Here is a 25,763-nt window from a genome sequence, read left to right as displayed (position 1 = left end):
ACCCCGTGCTGCTCGTGCACGGACCGGGGGCTGCGCGGGACCCACGGCACCAGTGGGAAGAGGCAGCAGCCCCACCAGCACTGGTGCAAACCTCCACAGCCACCCCTCAGGCTCAGGGAATGAGGACCCCCGAGCCCCCTTTCCTAGGCAGAGGCTACACAAACAGCTGCCAGGACTTGGAGCAGCTCAAGGGAAAGGCTAATCCAAGGTCGAGAAGCGAAGGAACAGCTTCGAACCATTTCCAAGTACAGCAGAAGGGCTAGTTCACTTCGAAACACAGTAGGATGCAAGATTTACTAGGCAAAGCTGATGTTACTTACTGTATGTGTTCTCTGTAAAGGTTAAAGCTCTACGAGCCAATATGGGTTTAGGGACTTTGCCGTGACCCGCTGCTCCACATGCTCATTTAATTTAATTTCTCTGGCTTTTGTCTGCAGAACACCTTCTACCCCTTTCAACAGTAAAGAGCCAAAAGCCCAAAGCTAATATTTATGCCTTAGATATCCTTGATGATGCAATCTGGTAACAAATCACTACTTAAATAATCCAGCCATTTAATCATCCAGAAATGTGTAGAAATAAGAGGATTAGCCCTCTGTCCTAGGGAATTGTATTTTACAGGCTCTAGGTTTTTTCCTAATAAAACAAGAGCAGCTCGTGGTATTTTAAAAATAAATCCAAGCATCCAAAGCTGCAGAACAACCGAGCTGTGGGGCAGCAGGAGGCTTCTCCACTACCAGCTAAAACTCCTTGCTCACTAATTAAAGAGTTTTCATCTGACCCACAGGTTAAATGATGCATTTAACTCTTGCACATCCAGTCCAAACATGAATTCTTGGCAGGGGTGAACTGGGAATCAGCCTGCTGCCTTTCCCTGGGAGCTAACCCGGGGCGATCCAACCGTGCCAACGCTATCCCTGCCCCCGGGTAGCAGCTCCAGCCAAGGCAGAGGACAAACATCTTTCCTACAGTAAAGAACTTGTTGCTCCCCACCCCGAGCACCCTTTTACTCATCTTTTTATAGGCGCTTCGTCCACAAAGCTGACTATAATCAGAGACAATATAATTTTAGCATGTGGGTGGATTATTTTTAACAGCATCCGAACTCAACATAAATCAAGGCAGACATTGGAGACAAATGCTATTTCTGGGAAGCAGGGAGCAGCTCCTTGGAAAAGATCATTACTTGTATGTCATTGAGGCTGCCGGAGCAGGTCCTGCCCAAAGGAGGATGGCCACCAGCGCTGCCGGGGGGTGTCTGCGCATAAACATCTGCCCCGTTTAAAAGGAGGGATAAAGCCCCATCCTTCGGACGCAGACGCTGCCGAGCTGTCACGGACACCAGCCATTTTTCACATCAGCTGCCCTCCCCAGTAAGACAAACGCTTTTGCCTGAAGTAGGAAGGTTCAAGGTGGTTTTCATCATCTGCAAGCCCTCGGACGCTGCTCCCGGCCTTGTCCCCAGGCAATGCCATGCCGCTCTGCCAACACAGGCTTTGCCACGTGCCAGCGGTTCATCTGCTGCCATGATTTCATGAGGGTTGCTTGCGGCTGCCAGGATTATTGCTTATAATTATTCACACTGTGCCGTGAACAGCAAGCCTCTCGGAAGAATAGCAACTCCAATTTTAATTCCTTCAGGCAATCTAAAGCTTATTCCTGCAAACTCTTAAGAGCCAGTTTTCAGCCTTTGTCCCCAGCCCCTAATTACCACTTGCAGACCATCAGCATGGATGTAGCTGGGGGGGGGGAGATGGAGGCCGCCCCACTGTGGACCACTCCAGGCGGGCAAGCGCTGCCTGCACCACGGAGCCACAATATAAGCCACGCGCGCTCCGCAATAATCAGGGTTGGACATGAGAGAGGAGACCACAAAAGGGGGTGGAAAAGAGAAAACAGTTCACTGCGAGAAAGCGTATTGAAAGCAAAAACAATCACTAAAAAGTGAGCGTATGCCAAGCATCCAGCAGTGGCTGTTCTCTGCTCCCAGCCTGCATTTTGGGGGATGCGTTGTTCAGAGCCAGGTGAATCCCTGCAGCCCTGTTAGACGCTGAGCAATGTCGGATGGAGATGGGGCAGCAGCAGGACCCCGGGGTCGTACACCACAGGTCAGTGCCTGCCCCTGCAGCCCCTTCGGCCTCCCCATCACACAGCGAGGACAACGCAGCAGCACGGAGCGCCCAACTCTGCCCGCGGCCAGCATGGCTCATGTGCCTTCAGGCAGCACTGCTTGGCAGACGCAGCCGAAGCATAGACGCTCTGCAATGACTTCGAAGCAAAAAGTTGACTTCCACGCCAGACGGCCTCCATTACCCCCGAAACAGTCAGGTTTTTTGGCCATGCCTTTGATCCCTCTCTGCAAATAGCTTCCACCAGGCAGCACGGGAGGATCTGGAGACTGACAGTCCCTGATCGAGAGGCCAGGCTGCGAACAGCTGTAGCCATTCGGGTCAGGGTCAGAGCATGTCAGCATGCAAGTGTGAAGCACGCACAGGAGCTGCCAGGACCAAAAGCAAACAGGCTGCTCCGTATCAGCTTTTTCCTCCCCTGCTCTCTGGCAGCCTGCCTAGCGCACAGCCTGGGTTCAGCCAGAACGCTTTTCACGGCAGCAGAGTGCAGGCACCTTTTTTTTTTTGCAAAGCACTTGGCGAGAAGAGCAGGCAGGCTAGGGAGGTAGGCAGTAAAACCCCGCTAACTTCACTGGGAAGAGTTCAGCTAATCCTACAGGCTTCTGGTACTTACATCCTTAACAGTGAGTCACTGCCGCAGACGGCAGAACAGGACCGGGAGGAAGATCGGTGTCCTGAACTTTTGTGCCTTATCTTGACCCATTCTAGACGGCAGACTTTGGAACGGCCCCAGTTCAAGAACGGCGCTACTCCAGCTCTCCATGTCTACCATCTCAGGGTTGAGCCTGCATATTATTCTTCTGCTTTTCATTACTCAGCAGAGGCTGCGGCCAATTAATGCCAAGAACATCCAAGCAACACAGGCAACAGAGTCCAGAGCCTTCACCTTTTGCCAGTAGGAAACTCTGACGATTCAGAGCTGGCAGGAAGATGGGGCAGCGTTGGCTGCAGACTTCAGCCTGTTGTGGTAGGAATTTGTTACCTCAAAAGGTAAACATGAATTCAGTTCAGTATTCCTGACAAATGCTGGCTTGCTAAGGAACTAAAGGACAAGCAAACTGACCGAGATTCTTCTCTGACACCAGGCTTGCTCACCAAGCAGGGCATCCACTGCTCATCAGCTCTCCAGAAGAGAGAAGCAGCTGACTGAATGCGCTGAAATTCTGCAGGCTTCCAGCTACATGAAGCAGAAATCACAGCAACAAGCCTCAGAACAAAGGCACTGAAGAGCTGTTTTCACCAGCGGGCTACAAGCCTTTGCAAAACAGCGTGATGCATCACGCTGGAGTATGGTATGATCCCGTTGGCCGACAGAAGGACTGGCAGAAACAAGACAGACCTGCAATGAACCCTGTTTAAACGAAGAAAAGCACTAATCACATAAATTATTGTGCCTTTGGTTACTTTGTTTCCATGTACAACTGAGCTCTCCTCAGCAACAGGTTCAAGCATCCCAACAGGGAGGTGAGCGGGCAGCTGCCTTCCGAGCACGGAGCAGAGTCCCAGCGCTCCACCCTCCAGGCAAACATTCCCGCTGCTGACAGCGAGACCCCAAGATGCCCTCGGGTTTAGAGCCCCTGCTCTATAAATTGCTCTAGCCCAATAAATCGCTCTATATTGGGGAAGAACAAATTCAGGGCTAAACCCCCCCAAAGCTTGCCTGCTAGAAACTTGAACTTTGAGCTACTCCATAGGGCTACTTCCTTACCCGCTCTCGGGAAACGTTAGCTGCAATCAGTGTGAAGCTCAAGGGAAAAATAAAGGAAGCGATACATGCACTGCAAAGAAAAAAAAGCTGAATTTCCGAAGATGAAAATTTTTCCCAAAAGCCCACTTGCTCCTAAAAGGCTTTTCCATCCTCACTGACAGCAGACTGGTGGGAGCCGGCTCTGGCCAACATCAAGCAGGCGGCCTCGTTCAGCTATTTCACAGAGGAGCGTTGGTACAGGCAACCCTCCTACTGCGTGCTGCTGTTTGTTTTAACGCTTCCCACTGAATGTCAGCAGAGACTAAAGAACGACAAGTACACAGAGATACCCACAATAAATGCCAGCCCTTGTTAGCTGAGTAAATTGTGTGCTTAGCCGAGTCTTAGAGGAATCTTTGCAGAGTAAACACTGCCAGTACTATGCGCGAGAGTAAATATGTGAAGACGACGCAAAAGACACGAAGAACGACTTCAGAGGAATGCGACTGAGTGGCACCGAACACAACTCCACTGGTGGAAAAGCATTGCTAGAGCTGGGCTAGCAAACAGAGCCTGATGGGCACGCTGAGCTCCTCCTGCCATTGCCATGCAAGAGTCCCCGTGTCTTCTCCTCCCCAAAGCTAACAGGCTTTAATCTCCTCCCGAAGAGCCCAAGTCCTCATCCCAGTTCTGTTTCTTTCCAAACACGAACCCGGGACAGCTTGGAAAGCTCGTTCTCCATCATTAGGTTTCAGCCTTTACAGTTATCCATAGTGCCCATCAGAGAAGGTAACGATAGCACTCGAGTAATTAAAGATGTAACTAATTAAGATAGGAGAGAGGTGCAGTATGGTTGCGTTGGCTGCAGGGGGGTAATGACTAGTCAAGACTTCAAGCCAGGAAGAGCAGCCCAGCCTTCACCCTCCCCTTTAATTCTGCACAGGGCAGCCCAGTTAGCTCCGCGATAGACCTCAAGGGCAGTTGAGGCCCGTGAAGAACAAGTCACAGACTCCAGACAAGTTGTTACCGTGCTGCCACCTTCCTCACAGCGCTGGCAAGGACAGATATCCTCCCTAGCAAGGTCTTATATTTGTGCTTTCAATTAACCTTTGTAATAGGACAAAGTGGCTGCACCAACTATTTTCTTTGTGCTTAACAGCTTTCTCCTTCAAAACAAGAAAATTTCTGAGCAAAGCTCTTAAAAACCATTATGCATCAAAATACAGAACTTGGCAAGGACTGAGAATTAAACACCTTGGCCATGCATCCTTTACCACCAGCGACATAAACGCCAGCATTTTGAGAGCTAATTCAGAACACCTTTTGAAGCAACCCAAATGAAGGCACATTCTGCAGCTAAATATTTTTCCTTTACAAAGTTCTAATATCAGTTTCTCACGTCTCCCTCCCAGGTTTCCCCAGTAACACTTTCAATATGACTTACGCTGATGACAGGATGATTGAATCCAAATCAAAGAGATAATGCGTTTGACAGCTTTCTCATCGGTAATAGCAGATTAATTATTTTAGCGTATGTGAAGGAGTTAATTTAAATGCCAGAAATAGGAGCACGGGCCTTATTTAAGTGTCTTTCGTTATTTCTGTTGGCCGCCCTTCCTATCCCTACCCTCCCACGGGGTAGCAGCAAAGGCAGGAAGATGGGTGGCAGCGGGGAACCCACTGCAGAGGTTAGGGGTATCCCAAGGCTCCGCAGCGCAGAAAGGAGGAATTCCCTGCCCCATGCAGGGCAGAGGAAGAGGGACCCAGCCCCGATGGTTATTTCACACCATCTAGTGGCATTAGCTCACCGTGCAGCTCCAGCAGCGCCGCTTCCCACCGCTCCGTCACCAGGCAGCGCGGGATTTGCCTGTCGAGCTCAGGTTTGCAGAAGACTCTCAAACCAACCCACGTGTTTCTTCAGGCTGTTTCCCCCCCCTCCCCGTTGGTTTTTCTTCTGTTTGCCACTTACGAGCTATATTCTAAGACACTGCATTGAACTAATTAGGCAGTAAAAAAAGTGGAACTACTTCAAGCAGCATCCCGAACACATATTGAACAAATGCACACCTGCCACACAGAGCTGGCTATCTCTGCTTGCAGCTTTCTGAACCAGGACCTCTTGGTTTCCCAGGCCAAGGCAGAAAGCCTCTGAAACCATTAAGCAGCCCTGCCTGCTCAAGACAATAGCATAATAACCCTCTGCCTTGTGCTTTCTCTGAGTGATTATGATCGAGCCTGCTCTTAGCTAGGCAAACGCCAAGACTACCACAGAGGACGGTGTTGGCGCTAGCCGTTACTGCTGCTGTACAGCTTTCTGCTCCAGCTCTGGGCCTACGAGACCTGTGGAAGAGACGGTGTTTCTTTAGAACGTAAGCCTTTTCACGGACCACCTGAAAAGAAATATGTTTATACCAGCTACAAACAGGCACTCATATTGGTCACTTTTTTCCTTAATTTTTTTTTTTTTCAAAAATCCCCTAGGCTTTATAAAAAATGTTTTTTAAACTACTTAGGAAGAAAAGCTTTTTTTTATGCTGGAAAAAGCTCTACAATTCAACATCTTCTAATGAGGCAGTCACTCACTCAAAATGGAACCAACTGCCCTCAAAAGCAATTTGCAGACACGAAGATAAGCTTGTCCAAAAACGTATCTTGGGATCCAAGGAGATTGCTTGGTTGAAATTTCAGAAGTATCCCAAAAGTTGCATTCATTCATAGCATTTTTGCACAAGACACAGTCAAGATGCTGAGATGCTTACCTTAGTTTCTGTAGTTGCGCATGCCCTTAAGTAACAAGAACACGGTGTGTAAGAGCCATTGAATAAAAGTTTATTTTAACATGTTTGCAGAGCCACACATACAAAGTTCTCACCAGATCTGTGAGCAAATTACCCTTTTACCCCATATCTACAGATGTAAAACATTTAATTATTTACTTGCACTACCAAATAAAGTAGGTCTGATGTCAAGTCATCTCAGTATTCTTGCTTTGATACTATGAAGGCTTGAAGATCAAAATTGTTTTCACAAGCCTATTTGCATATTAAATAACGAAAGGTAATTCTTCCAAGAAGAAATCCGTATTACCAAGCTGTTGTTAGTTATAATAAAATATGAAATGGCATAGAAACACTCTTAAAGTGCGTTACTGCATCTAAATAAATAGCAGCATTTATGCCTCTTCAAAACAGAGGACCTGACAAGGAAGGGATAGTGACCAGAATAGAAGTATTTTACACTATAAAAAGAAAAAGCTGAAAAAATATGCAAGGCAAAAGCCTTGCATCATTAGTCTATAAAGATACAGCTTAATAACAAAGGCTTCATACATACAAACAGAAGGAGTTCTTCAGAAGTCCGAAGGACACCATGGCAGAACCCCCCTATATCTACTGAAAATACACACACCCACACATACACTTCTTTGGGATCGCGAGAAGTATCTCCCATGTAACCATTGCCTAGCACAGGCCATTATAAAAATATAAGCCTGTAGTGATAACAAAGCAGTTTTTGTCAAGTTTATCACTGGTAGCAGATATATCAGTCTGATAAAAAATCAAGAGGATTCCAATGCAGTAGTGCATTAAGTTCATGGCTTTCTTCGCCTAAAAAAAGAAAAGAAAAAAGCCACAAACAACTTCCAGATTTGACACAGCAGTTTTCCTTAATAGTAGTCAATAGCCTGTTTACCTATTCTGCTGTATGCGTGCCTCGCATATCTCATTATGCTGAGAAATGCTACAATTAACACAAGAAAACTAAAGAGCTTATTTATCAAGAAACGCTTGTATTTTGCTTTCTTTTTTAGACAGCCCTGAGTGTAAAAGAAGGTTTTATTTCTATTATTTAAGAAGTTAAAATACATACAAGCTCCAACTCCATACACAGGTGAACTAAAGGATTTATTTCAGTATTACAAGGCTGTAGCAAGGCTGCAAGTAGCAGTAGCCACCTTGAGCAGGTCCCAGTTTCTACTAAGAGATGTACTAAAGTGTATGAAAGGGACATATTTGTCACCTTACCTGAAAGAGGGATTATCCATTTCAAATACTCTCCAAAATACCCTTCCACCATAGTTCTAAACTTTTTGGATTCCAAATACAATAAGTTTAGTTCATTTTGGCTTCACAGAAACCTCTGTACCTCTCCAGCCCTCTCCTGCCTATAAACACGTCTTACAAAACTGCAAATTTTCCTCCCCTGAGCCGAACAGGTGACTTCCACAGCACTGCCAGCACCTATCTGCAAGAGGCCAAATCTGGATATTGAATTCTGTTCTGCAACACCTAGTTTAACAAAACTGTCTTATCTGAAACATTTCTTTTCTTAGCAAAGTGTTTTGTTAGATGCATGGCTCAAATGTTGGGCACTAGCCTTACAAACTGCAGGATCATTTGGACTTTTTGCTAGAAATTGGGACTTCGACTTGGTAAGCTTGCATTTATGTGGGCAACCGCCACTGATCCCACCATGTTAAAGAATGGTACAACAGCCCTGAGGAATTCAGATTCTTATCCATGCATTTGAAAACAAGGAAAGTTTCTTCTAGCATGACTAGAGCCTGTGCTTCCTTAGTAGGTGCCTCGACTATTACACAGCAAATAGCAGCTGGAATAACAGCTATGTTCAAGTATACCATTAGGCATATCCTACGGTCGCCTCGGTTCCCTCCTCCCTACGCCATACCTAAATTGTAACCTTGTTTAAATTTATCTAAAGATACAAAAAAAAGGAGTATTCTTTACTACATCAGCGTCTGATAAAGGCTAGGGGGACAGAAGAGGGATACAGCTTAGTACTTTGTCACTGCCATCCCTAACCCTATTCCACTCTGGACCTGCCAGGCATCCTACAGTTCCCAGCTTTTTACAGTCAAGATAGCACAAGATCGAACTTGATATTCTGCTCACTGCACTGAATGCCAGAGCTCTACCCAGAAGACAAGCTAATAATTCTGCTTAGAGTCTCCTACAGATCTATCCTGTCACCAGTTTCTAACACTGAATGAGCCTGCTTATCTTGCAGTATATTAAGGAGGTATGCACCCCAAACCTGAAGCAGGAAGGACAGCAAGGTCAATGGGGGAACAAAGAGTTATCTCGCTTTAGATGTTATCAGGAAAGAGAATGCAATACTCCAGCTACAAAGAAGAGATGCACTTACTTGGGCTGAGCATGATGCTGATATCCAGGTCCGAGAGCTGATCCTGCCCTCATCTCCACTGCCACGGAACACTGGGAAGACACAGAAAAAAATAAAAATCAGTCTCTAATGCTAACCCCCCCACACCCAGCTAATCAGCATCACCCCAAATTCTCATCCAGATCAAGCATGAGAAGTCCCCCTCCTTCATTTATAGCTTACTCTGGTTTCTACATCAGTCCATTCAGAGTCTGCAGGATCCTCGGGTGGGTCAGGATTGGAAGGTGATGATCTGCGCTTTCGACTGGAAGAGGAGTACATGGAAAAAAGTTACAAGCGTCATGCATTTTGGCAGATTCTCATACACAAGAGAATACTTTTTATACTTTCTAAATAAATACTTTGCTCTCAGCAGCAGACCAGCCTTAAAAGCAGCTACAGTGTCTATAAGCCTCTCCAAGTTACTTTTATATGATTTTGAGTTAGATGCAACAACGTTTTGTTCGATCGTTTGGACCAGAATCAGCTACTCATTGGAGTTACATATCGCCAACAGCATCAGAACCTAAAATTAAAGACAGCTCACCCAGTTGGAGATTCCTGCTTCAGAGTCTCTATCTCTGTGAACTGCACAGCCTGCCCACCACCCCTGGTTTTGAAAACATCACCCTGGAAAACAAAAGCAGTTAACAAGGTACAGTCACTAGGTCAGTATGATGGCTGCAGCGCCAGTGTTCACATGAAAACTTAAGTGCTTAAAAATTATTTCCCTGCAGGTTAGAAGCCAGCAAGCATATGTGTACAAATACACTCTCCCCCATTGTACATATATATATATATATCTTATTATACGCAGGACAATAAAGATTGAACACGATCTACCCTGATGATCATGCAAGATACCCACAGAGTAGTCACTATGGTGACAAAAGAATTCTGTATGGTAACGATGACTAAGTAATGCTACAGAAATCATGTCATAGACTTAGTTTCAATAGGTCCATTCCACAGCACAAACAGGTATGTTGTCAGCCATGCAAGATTTTGCTTTTGAAAACATCGCTGGAACCTATAAGGTTACCTTACAGGAGTGAGAGCTTTTCTAAAGCTCAAAAAGAAAAAAGATAATATTGGAATACCGGTGACCGTAGGTAAAATGAACCAAATGCTTCTTGCCACAAATTATAAAGAGCTCTCAATTTGCCTTAGGTAAGTACAGTCAGCGTTTTGGGACGCAAACATTGCAAGCGTTCAAAGCCTAGGCTGTCTCACCAATTTGTTTGTCAGTTGACTACTAGAAATTATGTCCTGGAGCATTCCAGCATTCATCACCACAGCAAGCTTACTCATACCACCAGTGGAAATCCAATAACATCACTCCAAGACTGACTCCACAAGATTAGCTGCAGCCACAAGTCTAAGAAACTTTCACTACAAATGGATTATTGCATTTTACTAGAGGAAAAAAACCTTAATTATTTTCAAGGAAAACAATGACTGAGATAACCAAGTTTGTCATTACTTCATATAAACCATTACAAAGTTCAAGAAAAGTATTTTCAGATTCTAAAAGCTCCCTTGAATCCAACAACACAAAACTTTCAAATCTAATTTCTTAGCAGATTGAGTCAAATGTACCCTTTTGCAAGCCAGTAAGCCTGTAGCACAAACACATTGCCAGAAACAGGTTTTGACAGGGTTATCACAAGTTTACGACGACAGCGTTTGCTTTACCTTAATTAGTTTTGTTTCAATCTCCCCATCAGAGGCTAGCTCCTGGTGCGTCAGCATATACTTGTCACACTTAGCTAGTGCCTTTTCACTTGCAGCCGCTACTGTGATGGCATGAGGGACATGCGGCTGCATGACTGTTTCAGTGGGCAGATTAGAAGGTGGCTTATGATCTACCCATCTCTCCCCAGCTGAGCGCGACCGTCTGTGTCTGAGCCGAACTGGAGGTGCGTTCTGATCAGAGTGGAAGAGAATCAGAAGAAATCAGCACACAGTAAATCTCTCAGAGGACATCATTAGCAGAAGTGAACTTTGCAGGTCTGGTTAAGATGTGTTTGCACGAAGATGAAAGCTTTGTTCCTAAAGTGCTTTCAGAGTGCACCCTGAAAGGCACCATTACCAAGAGCCTTGCATAAAATTATTAATGGATTATTTCTGTGCCAGTTCCTATTTTTGGTAAATTTTAGCTAAGTGTTATCCAACCTGTTGCCTTCCATACCTAGTAAAGTTTCCTCAAGGAGGACACCTTTACATTTGGTAATGCTCCTCCCAAGTTTCCAAATCAGAATGGATTGTTGTGAACATATTAACCAACCAGAAAAGAGAAATTAATGTTTCTATGGACGCATCCATGGATCAAAATGTATTTTTGAGGTAGCAAAGCAAGCAGATGAGTATGGATTTCCAACATCTCTAAAGGATGCAAGAGCTCATAGCTCTTCTGAGCAAACAGGGCAGAGGAAGCGTCCCCTGTCCTCATGCTAGCGCTTCTGAACTCAGCTGTTGGAAACCCATGAGAAATTATTAAAGTTCATATATTTTTATTTTATGAACATTATAGTCAGTTGCTCAGGGAAATCTGAAAAAAATCCGGAAACTGGTTTAAAAACCTGGGTGCCTTCAAGATCTTTGAATGAGCTGCTGAAAGAGTATTTGCAGACTCTCTCTCTCTTCCATTTACATCCTGGTTTTGGAGGCCTCTGAATCATGGTGAGGTTACATAACCCAAACCTACGAATGCAAGTTGTGTCCACTGTATTTTCAGGTGATAAGCATCAATTAGGATTTCTTTGACCAATAGACATGAGATTGGCTGTACCCTTTACAAGTTTGAAGTGGACCTTAAAAATTAAAGGTGTGTAGGGAAATGTGGCTTTCAGCAAAAATCTTCAGTGAAAATAAAAAAATAAAGAATTTCAATATTTTTTTCCACCCCCTTTTAGTGGGCAAGTACTTATTTCTGTTGATGTTTTTTTTGAAACAATTCTGCCAAGGTGCCTTAGAAGTTATGTTCTAAGGAGAGGGTATGCTACTACTGGTCACATTTTAGTGCAGCAGAGACCACATCCCTTACTCTGCTGACAGTGGTTTGTGTATTAGTTAATTGGAATAGCATTTGCTTAAAAGCATGTCCCTGACTTCAAAGGCCCAGCAAGTAAGAGAAATTTTGAGACCACTACCATGGTATGATTCGTTTTTGATAAACCTCCTCTCAAGAAGCTCTCAAGACGGCTGGGGTTGTACAATTCTTTGATTTACCTGAGCCACTGCGACAGTGCTATAGCATGATAGAGACACCACTGATACAAACACTTGCACGCATCATTTTAATGCGAAAATAAGTGTCTCCCACCTGTAAGCAAAGCCCCCAGTTTTAATGCAGATGTGAAAATTAGGGAAGACTATTCTAAGAGAGTTAAAGCCAACAATCACACAAGTGAGATGTTTGTCCAAGCACTATTTCCAGTAGCCATTTGCAGATATGACTCATAAGCCCACCTTTTAAGCTGCCCAAACAGACTATGGTAAATTGCAGGCTGCAAGACAGATTTGAGGAGACAGACACAAGTTAAAACACAAGGACATTCACAGCTAGAGAAAAGGTCTAGCTAGTTAGGATTTCTTCAAGAGAGCTATCTATGCACTAGCAAGAAATACACTGCTTGTAAGGAGTTTTTAAACTTCAAGAAGTCAAATAGAGCACGTAGTGAGACTCAACCTGGAAACAGCACTGCTCTATGAGAAATACATTTAGGGGAAAACTCCAACCTGTGTTAGGTGTGCTCAACATAAGAGAGCAGTTTTGATGAGCTTTTGAGCCAGACTAAGCAACACTACGTTTAACTTTTGACAGGAGCAGCACTAACCCTGCAGCATTGATCCTCTTCTATTTCTAGCTCATCTCTACGCCTGGGAACCTCAGTGACTCCAGTCCAGCACATCCCTCGCCTTCTGTCTGAGGCATTATAGTCTCTACTTTGTTCTGGTTCTTGTTGTCTACTCCTTGCATTAGAAGTGCCACTGGTATGCTTGTGCGAAGGGGTTTTCTGCTCCCACTCCATAACACAGGATGCCACAGAAATGCTGCTACAAGAATTAGAACATCTGTGCACCTGCGGGTTGCTCACGAGCCGCTGGCTGTTAGGGACCTGAGTAATAAGTTTACTAGAAGGCTAGAGAGAACAGGAAAGAAGTTAGTGAACATACAGAACTGTCAACTTATAAGGCAATAAAACAATGAATACTGACAATGTGCAGAGTGACAATTCAGCTATTCAAGCTTATGGTTTTGGGTAGGTATTGTATTGCAGTGACAGCATTAAGAATCAGGTGTTCTTCCAACACTAGTAGCATTAGAAGGTAGGAGCACAAATAAAGAGCACTGATAAATTCAACAGGAGACAAAGAATTCAAAGCAAGTTTAAGTTATCCAAATTCTGTGCTTTGGAACTATTTTCTAGCCACTAAAGAGAATTGGCCTGCACTGTAGTTTATCCTTATAAATATGCTTCTCCCTACATCAAGAAGTGTCTTAAAGGCAACTTACAGGTACTGGTGAAGGAGACACTGATCTCTGAACAGGCTTCTCTCTGTCTCTCTCCCGCGAAGGCCTCTCTGGCTTTTCATTTTTTGGTTCAGTAACAATAGCCTTCAGTTGCTTCAGTTTTTCATCTTTGACCCAAAGTTTGTTCTGCATTTCCAGCTGCTTCGCCGCCACGCGACGCTCCTACAAAGACAAGGGAGGAAAAGCATGAAGTATGTCACGCAAAAGCACAAGTAATCATGCTGAAAGTTTGAAGGGAATTGCATATTCCACATGGAATGAAGTTCTTCCCCACTCAGATACAAGCTAGTGGAAATAATGACATATCAAGCTAAAGAAAGACTTTCCAGGTTATAAAACAGTACCACATTGAATGCCATAATAATTTTGCTTCCTAAATCATGACAAATGGGAGCATGTCTAACTGTAGCTCTATCGATGGTCCAGGAGTATTAAACAGTCCTGCAGTAGTAAAAATCAATCCCTCAGATTTCCTTTCCTTATTGCTTGTCAAGTGCATATCTGAGCAAGAGTTTATGTGAGGATGAAGGGGAAACCCTGACATTAGGCTTCTACTGACAAGTGACAGAACAAGAGAATCACTCCTTAGAGTGCCACAAACCCAAAAGAACAAATTCTAGATATTGAAATGAAGTGACACCATGCTTAAGAGAGCTGCTCTAGCCTCATCAAAAGTCCTTGAGGAATTTATTGTATCATACTACATTTATAAAAAAGTTAATTATGGACTTGAACAGACATTTTGAACTTAAAAGCCAAACACACATCCATTCTTAATGCTACTACTATATAAAAAAACCACAAAACCAAGCCGCTCAGCTCCCCCCAGCATTGCTCCATTGCACATTTCTACTAGATATGGTAGTGTACTTACACACTCCTTCTCCCATTTCATGGTTGTTTCTGCCACCATGCCTTGCAATCGTGCCTCCAACCTACGCTTATCAGAAGCCTGACGTTGCAATTTCTGGCTCTTGCTTTCTATTTCTTGCTGAAGATTACGCTTGTCTTCTTCATAAATTGTCGCAGTTTTCTCTAAGATATCAATCTGGAGGAAGAGAGGAAGGACTTGGCTATATTTCTAAGAAGCGCAACCATCTAAGCCCAGAATTGGTAGTTATATTTGACTGTTAACTTATACTAGAATATATTAGCTGTTGTACAAATATACCCAGATAAATCGTCGGCATTCCAAGAAGTTTCAGAAATTTTACAACTTTCTTATAAGTTGCCCATCTTAATGTATTAAGAAAAGCCTCACCTCATAAGAATGCTGAAAAGCTAAAAGCGTTCAGTAGAGTTCCCCCCCCAAAATAGTTTTAATCTTGTTTCTAATAATCATCTCGCAAGCAACTTTTGATGTCAAGAAGCTCGCCAAATGGCACATAGAAAATGTATTTTGTGCTTAGCTATAGACAATGAAAAAACTGACCTTGTATTCCAAAGTTTTAATTTTCTTCTCCAGGCGTTCTAGCTCCATTTTCTGTCCTGCTATTGTTTTCTCTTTTTCAGAGAGTTTTCCTTGAATATAGTTTTCCTTGGATACAACACTGGAGTCAAATTCTTGCAGCATTGTTTTAAATGCAAGCACTGCAAGAGAATCGGTATATTTTACATTCTCACCATATCTGCAGAATATCAAAAGCAGTTCTGTTTTTCTCCTACCAGTTTAATGCTACCAGCTATCTCCTTACCTCAAAAAAGGTTTTTAAATTATCAATCTAGACAAGATACTTATTTCCTGTTGGTACAGGAGAGATCCCTTGAATAACAATAAGGGTGCCAAAAAAAAAATCTAGCTCCACACTGATGTTCAAATTCTTACCGTTTTTGGCAAACTCCTCTGACAACATTTGTCGTAGTTTATGGCGTTTTTCCAGGACTTCAATAAGTTTTGGAAGTGTTTGATCATCATTAACATCCAATAGCTCACATGAAGGCAATGGAGGAAAGTTCTGCACAAACATTTCTGAAGCAGATTGCTCTTCTGTTTCTGTAAGATTTAAAGCCAAGAAAGTCTGTCAGCAAGCTACAGAACAGAAAAATTCCATTTGACAGTGCACAGTCACAGATCATTCATTCCGCAGTATCATGAAGCAGACAGAATTTAGAATAATTAATGAGAACTAGAAGTTTGCAGAAGATACAACAGTGTTGAGAAACGATTAAATGTGACATTCTCGATTCATTGCTTTATAATACCTCCAGGCAACTCTTGATTTCTAAAGTAGGCCCTAAGCATACAAAAACGTCAAAGTATCATCCTCAGCACAATTTCCTTTCAGGAGCTGCAATAATGGGACCATGAATTCAACACATCAAAGAATTACTTTGAGACTTACACAGTAACTGGGTTTATGCTACAAGTAGCACTGCACTATGAAAAGAGCAGTACCTATTGCAGAGAAGGCTCACAACTAACAGTTAAGTGAAGTTCCTTTTGCACTTTTCAAGGCTCAAATTTGTTTTAAAACAGCCTTCAACTCCTAACAGAAAAAACCTGCCCTGTAATCACCTAGCATTCTAGGATTTACCTCCATTTATTGGGCCACCCCGCATCTCCAGTTTCCGTGAGAGTTCCTCTCTGAAGGCTTGATTCCTGAAGCGCCGTCCCGGTGTTAAGCCACAGAGCGGTCTATCAACAGGTCTTGCAACTTCAACTTCCTGTGTCATTTCTGCAAAGCGCATGACTTGCTACAAAAGAACAAAAGCAAGCTTAGCAACAAAACTAACCAGAAGCAGTCCAATGTAAGTTCAAAAGTGATACCTTAGGTCAATAAAAGCATTAGAGGAGACTTTATCAAGCTATAATCTCAAGTAGTTCCTAGCTGGACAGCTTGCGATTCTGAAGCGGAGCATCCAGAAACCTTCCTAGTAACACCTCCCCAACCTCAGCCCCCAAGGAACCAAGAAACCAACTGTGCAGAGAGCTGAAGTTTTTGCAAGTACAGTCATAGTACAATGAAGCACCTAAATACAGCGGAGTACTTCTGTAAATAAGAGAGACTTTTCCTATTTTACAGGCAAGTAGCAGTTATCATTTTTAAGAGGAAAAATAAGACTTGGAGGGCACATTTGCCTTATAGCATCATATTTGATTACTAGTGTCCAAGCAACAAAAAATACCATTCCTGTCACCTACTAAACAAGTACAGTAACTCAGTGATAAGCATGAGAAAAGAGCAGGAGGGAATGAGGCAAGATGTGCAAGGAAGTTACCAAGCTCTCCTCGTAGTCTTCAGCTTTAGGATTAACGCACACAATCATACGCACTTTTCCTTCACCATCAAAATAGTTCTTGAAGAGATGAGTCAGTTTGGAATCTCTGTACGGGACCATCTTAAAATAAAGTACATGAAAGATCTAGTAAGCTTTCATTACAGCAGATCTTCATCAAGTCAAAGATAATTAGATAATGGGTTGCATACCTTATTTGTTCCATACATCTGGTTTTCCCGTAGAACTTCAATACATGTTCTTAATGTCATTAGTGACTGATTAATATTACCTTAAAAAAACCAAAAAACCCCACAAGATAAAAAACTCTGTAAGCAGCCATTTGAATCATGTTCCCAAATTATTTAGCAGTTTACTTAGGAATACATTGTCTGGACTTCAGCTATATGTGTTACAGATAACTGCTCTAATTAACTAAGTATCAGAATACATGCTACTAAAAACTTCTGGTTTCCAAACTGAAGGATTTAAGGTCATCAAATCAGACAACCGAACATCATAACAGAACACTTTGATTCTTCCCATGATTTCTCTACTAGGAGAGAAGACTAACGTGAGTGTACATTAGCACATAAAATTACCAGACTGTCTAAAGGCAATACATACCTGCTTCTCGCAACCTGTTCCCTTCAGCTTTTGTTCTATTAGTTCTTTCACTTCCAGCCAGATCAACTAAAGACAGCTGGCTTAAAGTGATCTGTTCTTTTTCCTATGACAGAAAACAAATTATGTTAGGCTAATGATTAGCTCTATATTCCTTCTAACGGGGTGGGGGGGAACACCCGATCCCCCCCAAACCTAAACCAGCATGCACGCTTAAAAAGAATATGCATTGCACCTTTATTTAAAGTCTGAGGGTGTTTTTATAGCCCTTAATGCAAGAAGCTGTGCACCACTAGCTTTTTTTGTGACTAAGTTCAGCAGATCCCTTCTGTCTTGGGCCACAAGATAGATATAACAACCGTGGTCACTCAAGTCCTCCAAATTTTAGATTCTTAATAGTGTTTGCTCAAAAGCAGCAGAAGTCAAGAACAAAGGAACAAGCAGCTTTGCACTCCATTTTAATGCCCTACTTTAATTACAAAAGAGACTAATTCTATCAAAAACTGAAATTTAATAATTTTGATTTCCTTCAAAATGAAATTCGGTAGGCCATGCTGCAAGGTTCACCACCTTTTCTAACCTAGGCATACATGCATACGCGCGCACAGTTCTCTAATAGCCTGCCCCGGAATTCACCTGTAGCACATTATCTCCATCTGCATCCAGGGGTGCCTGAGCCAACTTTATTATAAAAACACTGTGAGAGCGACTGGATTCTCGATTCAGCTGAGTGTTTGCAATGCGTCTCTTCTTTTGACCTGTTTAGAAGAACAAAAACAACCCCTCCAAAAGCCTGCTTTATTTGACAGACTTGCCACCTGGCAAAGCCAATTCTGTTTTCAGCATGATAGTGTAAAGGATTACGCATCTGTACTGAATTTAAGAAGTTATAATCCAAGATTTACCTCTCCAAAACACTTCAAAAGCTTCTTCTGTAGATTTCACCTCTACTTCCGTGCATCCTGTGACATACATGTTGTGATTCTGGTCCTCACGAAGTATTTTGGATTGCGGAGGTCTTAAGGACAGGGAGGAAATAAAACGAACAAAACAAACCCCATTAAAATTGAGTGGTTTCTGTACAACAATACATCGTGTCATGCAAATTTTCTTTTGTTTAAGTGCAAAATTCAGACTGAATATGTCAATTATCCATACAGCAGATGGAAGAGGAAGTACGAGTACACGGACACACATTCAGCCAAGATTAGTTACACTTCAGCTACTGCTTTAATTTAGAAGCTACGTTTAATTGCAATTCTTACTGGAAATCATGGTTTTGGATGGCAGCTATTGTTTTTCTACATGCAAACAGAAGCAAGATGGCTTCAACAGCGTTCTATACTTGCTAGTAAAGCAAGAAGAGACAGGGAGTCAGTCTGAGTTTATTTTCTGCTTCTACTAAAAGAAAATTTCACTTTTCAATATTTGGAATAATATGCTTATGCACATACATAAAGTCACCATTTCGCACAGGAGTGTTGCAATTGTTCCACCTACCAAAAAAACAGGGTTAAAAAATATTAAGTCATTCAGCTTGTGTCTAAAATATTTTTATATATAATACACTGTAGCTTCCATAAATAGAAATAATCCAAGATTCTTCATAGGCTGATTTTTGGACATAGGTGTAATACTAAACCGATAATTTTGTTGTTCTTTAAAAAGCATTCACAGACATCCAAACTCATTTCAAATCAGCACCCTGGAGACAGCTCTTGATATTTCACAGCAATGGCTTGTTTTGCTCTAGTTAGTCTTTGTAAATCAGCCAACTCTTTAATTAACACATGTACCAATGGATACACGTAGGGTTTTCTTTAATGGGTTTAGAATTTTTAAAAATATATTCGAAGTTTAATTTGCAGACTGTTTTTCTGACGGTCTCAAGGTTTACCGATTTTAGACATCAGCCAAGTACACACCTTTCCAAAAAAATAACCAGAATTTCATTTATGAGACAAGCCTTTTCTGTGTTTATGGAAGTTACTGTCATCAAGTGAAATAATATGCAAACTTGCATTAACTGTAAAGCAACAACAATATAGCAACTTTTGCCCAATATGCTGTTTCCACGAGAAAAATGTCAGCTATGGAATTGCTTACTCTTCAAGTCGCAGTCACCTGCTAGGAAGAATATTTGCAGAATAGCGTGAATAGACTTAGAATCTCAGTGGCATACAACACACTGCCTAACAAATTAAATATTTGCTTATTAATCCCCCATTATAATGGGGAAGGGAGCACTAAATCTTAGCAGCAACAGAACCACCATCAGCACTTGGCACACTTAAATACTATTGTCTGGACTCCCTGGGCACCCCCTTTTCCACATGATTTTTGAAGCGATTGCCACAAGTTGAGCCAGACTCGCCAAGACTACGGCCACAAAGACATACTGTAGTTCCTGCAAAAGTGTAATTGAAGTAGAAGTAAGGGTATTCATAAAACTAACTTTGGTTTTATAGGATCAATAGGAGCTTCCTCCAAGAGGTCATATATGTAGTTGTTGTAGATCTCAATATAGGAGACAAAGACACTGTAGACATTATCTTCATCAACTTCTTCCACTTTGCAGTGATCTTGCACATTGATCATATCGGCAAATTCTGGATCTATTTGTCGCCTGTTGAACACACACAATAAGTGATTGCAGTGGAGCATCCACAGCCAGCTAACACGTCAGACAGCGACTATACAGTTAAAAAGCAAGTCTACTGATATCTACAGACAGCATAATTCAGGTGTGGAAGTGCTCACACTAGCGACTACTGACAACACATCCAGTCACATTAGGTTAAAAAAAGCACTCTGAAAAGTGTAAGTAGATAAACTTTCATCTGTACTCGGCTGCAGTGAGAAACGCCTTGCAAAATTCCTGGATAGTCAACTTTTCGATCCTCCATTCAGCAATCTCACTATTTTGCAAAATATCCTCATGTTTAACGTCACAGTATTCCTACTCGGTGAAGTCACAGCATTACTTATGAGTTAACAGGTACAAAAATAGACTTCTGTTGCCTGATTCTAAGTCTTCTAATCTAAATACTTAATTATGCAATTGCTCAAACCACATGAAATATACTAGCTTTCCATTAATATTCTCCTTTCCTTTCTTCAAGGGAAGGATAAAAAGACCAAGGTAAGATAAAACCACAATTTCAGAATAACTAAATTCATTCTGCATGTTGCAATAGTTACTTACTTGCCAGATGGAGTTTTTGGAACAGGGATGGCATCTCTTTTCTGGCGCTCTAATAGAGCGTCTACTTCACACTGAACATCCACACCATTCTTGTCATCAAGCTTAAAAACCTGAGCAGTGAGTATAGCATGTTTAGACAACATAATGACAAACACTAGAGAACATAAGGTGTTGGCCAGCGAAACAAATTATTTGATCAAGCTGTCTGGCAACCAGCAAATGCCATGCCCCTCACTAACACTCGCTCTGCTGGCTAATGCAAAGTAAATCTGACAGAAGACAGGTATTTCCAAGATAACAATATTTCATAAAAGCTAGCATGCCACCAAGGAAAAGAATTCCATTATTATTTCAAATATATTTAGATACCAAAACTCCAGAGATGTTTGACCACAAGAAAAGCCTCACATGTCCTATGTTATTTTAGATATGGTTTCCTGTGGCTTTTGTATCTTGTGGCTGGATTTCATTCCCTAACTCAGAAAGCTTCCTCTTTCCTTTTTTATTGTTTTAAAGAAGTTAGTTAAAGAATGAGCGACAATTATAAGGATAGCCAGACCATGTATCTTCATGAAATGTCCATCCTAGCTACTACGCCTGCCTCCTTGGCCCCGCTCTTCAAATCTCAAGGGGGTGGGATCTTTTCAGTGGTTTTTCTTTTTAAAGTGTTCCAGTCACATGACTAGACAGGAGATAAACACCTTAAAGAACCTTTTTTCCTAGTGTTTTTAGGCAGTTGCAAGCAACAGCACAGATAATTCACTGCAAAACTACTCACAAATCGCTTGGCCTGGAACGGTCCTATGCTGTTGAAGATCATATCCAAACACCGCGGGAGAAGTCCTCCATCACCAGGAGATCCCGTCATGGTGTGTGTTTTCCCGCTGCCTGTCACACCATATGTAAAAAGGAGACCTAGGAGGGACAGGAAAGTTATGCAATCATGCTTGCTGTGTCCAGAAAAAAAGCTGTTATAATCACACGCCCTGTCTTTCTCAGGTCAAACACATTTGGATAAAACAATAACTCCTTTTGAACAGTTCACAGTAAACTATTCCAGCCCATCAAAAGCCACTGTCATCACTAGTATTTGCATCTCTCATTGATAGCCACTTCAACCACAACTGACAGTACCCGTCATCCTCTCCAGGGAGAGTGCATTTGGAAGCCAAAATGAAGGAAGCCACTCAGTCCCAGGTGTAGAGGGCGGATTTGTTATGACTGTTACTGAGGAGTCTGACATAAGCCAGATAGTTCAAGAACCAACACCATGATATCAAACCATGCCCAGAAGATCAAGCCCTACAAATTGATTTATTTCTGTAGTCAGTCTTTAGGTGGAGAAGTCACCCCTTTCTGCAGAAAAAAAGCTTCTCCAGTTAATGGTGTACAAAAAGATTAGACCTTGACACAAGTAAGATGCACTTCATAACAAAGGTAAATAGGTTTAGAAGAAATGAAAGGCAAGAAGAGCTTCCAAGGATGTTGTACAGAGGAGCTATTCTCATTGCAAAGAAAGTATATATATTTTTACCTAGGCAAGCTAGGAAACCTTGAGACATGTGAAATCATAGCAATATAAAAAACCTCCATTGTAGACATACAGAAAAGCGGTAGAGAACAAGTACTCACTTACCATTCTTTCCACGAATGAGGTCTTCCACTAGAGGTTTAGCCACCACATCAAAAAGCTCCTTCTGAACAACAAGGGTGCCAAACACTTCTTTAAATGAATACTGCGTCTGAAGAAAAGAAGATACACCATCCTAAACCTTAAGTTCCCCTGTCCGGAAGCCGACTGCTTCAAAACGCTTTATGCCTTAGAACCGCTTTCCAGCAGCTTACCAGAATGATAGAGAGTCTACTTTAGGATTATACCAGCGTTTGAACACGGGAGTTGCTCCCATTAATTATTCTGAGAATAAGATGTGCGTAATGAAGAATGGCAACTGTCTCACTTTCACAGAGCTTAAGCCCAGAAATAACCAGAACGATCACAAAACCTGACCTCCCAGCAACTAGAGAATCTCACAACTCACAGATTCAGGCTCAAATTTCTGCTTGAGCTCCCACCATCATCTGCGCAAGCACTGAGCAAAGGAACGCCCACAATGGCCGAAGTCAACTTGTTCCAGCATTTAATCACTTTGGTTTAAGCCTGCGTCTTTTTCCACTCTAACCTCAGTTGCCGGTCACGGGTTTTCAATACAGTTTTTTTTTTTATTAATCTGGTCACTTTTCAATCAAAACACCTGCTTATGTAAACATTTGAATTTTAAGGTTTTTGCACAAAGGTTTGTTAACCAAACTTTTAGTTACTCTTTGCCTATTTTATTTAAGCCTTTGAAGATCACTTTAGGTACTTCCTGTAAGAACTTCCCATACTGAAATCAGAAACAAAGTATTCTACATCCCAACTAACATTTTTTTTTCCCTTTAGAAACACTATGACCTTGTCTCATTTAGAGTTACAGCACTGTGTTTGGAACCTGCAGTTAACTGTTTCACTACCAAATCACATTCAGTGCTACAGTACTCCGGCTCCTCGTTCTGTACCCTCCTGTTGTGGGAAACATTTGCAATGATCAATTAATATGAACCCCTTTGCAACCTGCTACCTACTTTTCCACACCTCAGACATTTCACCACTTTGTATACATAACCTACAGCTTTCCTCCCCATACGAATTGTATGCAAGTAGGCAAACATCGCTTTTTTACCCAACTTAAGTTTGGGATAAATCAGCCGTTAATTCATTTGTGCCTGGTTTGGCTTGGAGCTGGTTTCTTTCAATTAGGGGACATGGTTTAATGGGCATCGTGGTGTTTGTTGGTTGATGGTTGGACTTTATGATCTTACAGGTCTTTTCCAACCTTAGCGATTCTGTAAAAAAAATTAGTCCTACACGAAAAGGTCCTTCAAGCAGCCTAAATATTTGCCAGCTTCGCTTTTGCTCCTTTTACCCCCTTCCTCCAGCCTGCAGAAGAAGCCTTTTCATATATGGAGAGTATGTTTGATGGCTAAGGGTGCGTTTTTGCTCTAGACGGTTCTCTGGTTTTGAAAATTCCGCTTTGCTAAGAGCGCAAACTGATTTGCGCATCGCAAGGGACACCGCAAACCAGCGGAAAACAGAGCACGGAAAAGGACCTCGATCCCGAATTCCAGGCAGCCCCTTCGGCCGAGCGCAGCTCAAGGCGGAGGGCACACGCACGGATTTCCCCGCCGCCCCCCGGGCCGTTACCTCCCGGTACTCCCCGTTGCGGAATATCCTGTATCCGTCGGGCGGGTGGATCTGCACCGTGGACTCGTTGATCACCTCGATGCAGCACTCCTGGTCCGGGCGGGTGAGCGGCCGCACCCTGCAGTACACCTGGGGAAGGGCGGGGGGGGACAGGGCCCGTCGTCCCTCAGAGCAGCCCCGAAGGGCGGCAGCAGGCCGAGCCCCCAGGGCCCCCTCACCGCGGGGGCCGCGGCCCGCTCCCGCCCGGCGCCCCCGCACTCACCCCCACGGGATCCTTCAGGCTGGGGTTGGACGGCTTCTTCAGCGCCGGCCTCCGCGGCGTCTTGGCCCTACTGGGAGAAGGAGGGAGGCCTGAGGGGCGGCCCGGCTGCCCCACCGGACAGGACCGGGCAAAGGGGGCCCCGCCCGCCCCGCGGCCCGACAGGGGTTGGGGGGCGACTTACGCCGCCTTCATATCGCGGGGGGCCACAGCGGGCGGGGTCGGGGGGTCGCAATCGAGGCGGGCGCTGCTGCTGCCGCCGCACCCTCCGGGCTCCGCGCTGCCTCCGACCGGCGGCCCGCGCGCTCGCTGGGATTCAAATGTAGCCAATCAGCGCGCGCGGCCCCGCAAGCGTCACCGCGCAGCGCGCGGTTGCGTACACGCGAAGCCGTCCACCCGCCCTGCCGGGGCGTGGGGCTGTAAGCGTTGCCATGGCGACGCCAACGGCCGCGGCCCGGAGCGCGGGCGCCCCCCGCTGGGCCCGGCGGACCCGCGGCGGCGGCGCGGGGCGGGGAGGCACCGGCGGGGGCCGAGCCCCGGCACCGCGGGCCCAGGGCCCGGAGCGGGGGGGCCGGGAGCCCCGCGGCCTCGCTGAGGCCTGTGGCGGACCCCGGGGCCGGGCCGGGTGTGCTCCCGCCTGGGCGGGCCCAGAGCTGGGCCTGGAGGCCGGAGCCAGGCCCTGCCTCAGGGAGAGGGCTGACGCCGCCGTTCCCGGGGCTCTGGGTGCCCCGCGGGCGGGGGGCAGCCAGCGGGGGAGCGGGAGGCCGCCCCTCCGCACCCTGCCTTCCCGCCTTCCCACCCCGGGGCCGCTTTTCCAGCAGCCGCCTCGCCATACGCTGGAGCGGGGATGGAGACAAGATGTCGCTGCAGTTCAGGGCCCGGGCCCGGGCTCCAGGCCAGGCCATGGGAGCCTTTCCCTGGAAGGCTGCCCGGGCTCTGTCTTGTCTTGCGTTTTGCCTGTTTTATCTGCTTAGTTCAAATAAAGGTTGGGGCTGAGGAAGAGAGGCGTAATCCAGCAAAGTTCACGGTGCCAGGGCTTCCCTGCGGCTAAGCCGCTACCTGCCTGGAGGTAAAGTCGTTAATTCCTAGCCTGGAGGAAACGCGTAATGGTGGAAAACACAGCATAAAATGTGAAGTTAAGACACGCATAAAAGACCCGGCCAAACGAGTCCATCGAAAGACCTAACTTCCTGACAAGGAAACGCACTTCAAATGGGGATTGGGGTAAAGGATGAAGTAACTTGGGTTTTAACCCTGGGTGGCAGCTCTAAAGGCCTCCGGTGGGTTGAACTCAGTCTCGCTTATTTTAGAGTCAATTCTTATTTTAGAGCAATTTAACCGCATCGTCAGTTACCCCCTTAAGGGAAAAAAAGAAAAGAAAAAGCGCAAAGAAGTCTCAACAAGCTGTCTTGTCTTTTTTACTGTGACCACTGTCAGGACAAGCCACTCTCCTGGGCCAACCTTCACTTCTTAACCAGTGTTTTAAAACACATTGAAACAGACCCATTTCTTAACGTTCTCATAACACACGTCAAGGATGCAAACGGACAAAATGGAACTGACCTCCCCAGGAGCAGGACCAGAGCCCCGTCTGCAATCCCACTGTCACGGAGCGCCTCGCAAGCCACGACCGACCTCACCCTGCACCCTAAAACTGGTAAGATGGGGCTGCCCCCCTAAA

General features: G+C 44.2%; 1 protein-coding gene across 1 annotated transcript; it reads right to left on the bottom strand.

Annotated features, from left to right (window-relative positions):
* Window positions 1-6,649: 6,649 nt before the first annotated feature.
* On the bottom strand, window positions 6,650-24,277 carry KIF23 (kinesin family member 23). The gene is given in 24 exon segments (XM_059823843.1): window positions 6,650-7,424; window positions 8,983-9,053; window positions 9,184-9,265; window positions 9,548-9,630; window positions 10,696-10,974; window positions 12,840-13,145; window positions 13,520-13,699; window positions 14,412-14,585; window positions 14,970-15,127; window positions 15,363-15,521; window positions 16,072-16,231; window positions 16,757-16,876; window positions 16,966-17,045; window positions 17,381-17,483; window positions 18,014-18,135; window positions 18,283-18,395; window positions 18,832-18,873; window positions 19,833-20,003; window positions 20,583-20,692; window positions 21,361-21,497; window positions 22,219-22,324; window positions 23,824-23,952; window positions 24,086-24,155; window positions 24,267-24,277. Coding segments are annotated over 24 exon segments (2,982 nt in total). The 3' UTR covers window positions 6,650-7,408.
* Window positions 24,278-25,763: the final 1,486 nt, after the last annotated feature.

This window comes from Gavia stellata, chromosome 13, assembly GCF_030936135.1.
Source record: "Gavia stellata isolate bGavSte3 chromosome 13, bGavSte3.hap2, whole genome shotgun sequence".
NCBI classification, from domain to species: Eukaryota; Metazoa; Chordata; class Aves; order Gaviiformes; family Gaviidae; genus Gavia; species Gavia stellata.
This window is presented reverse-complemented; position numbering and strand designations above follow the sequence as displayed.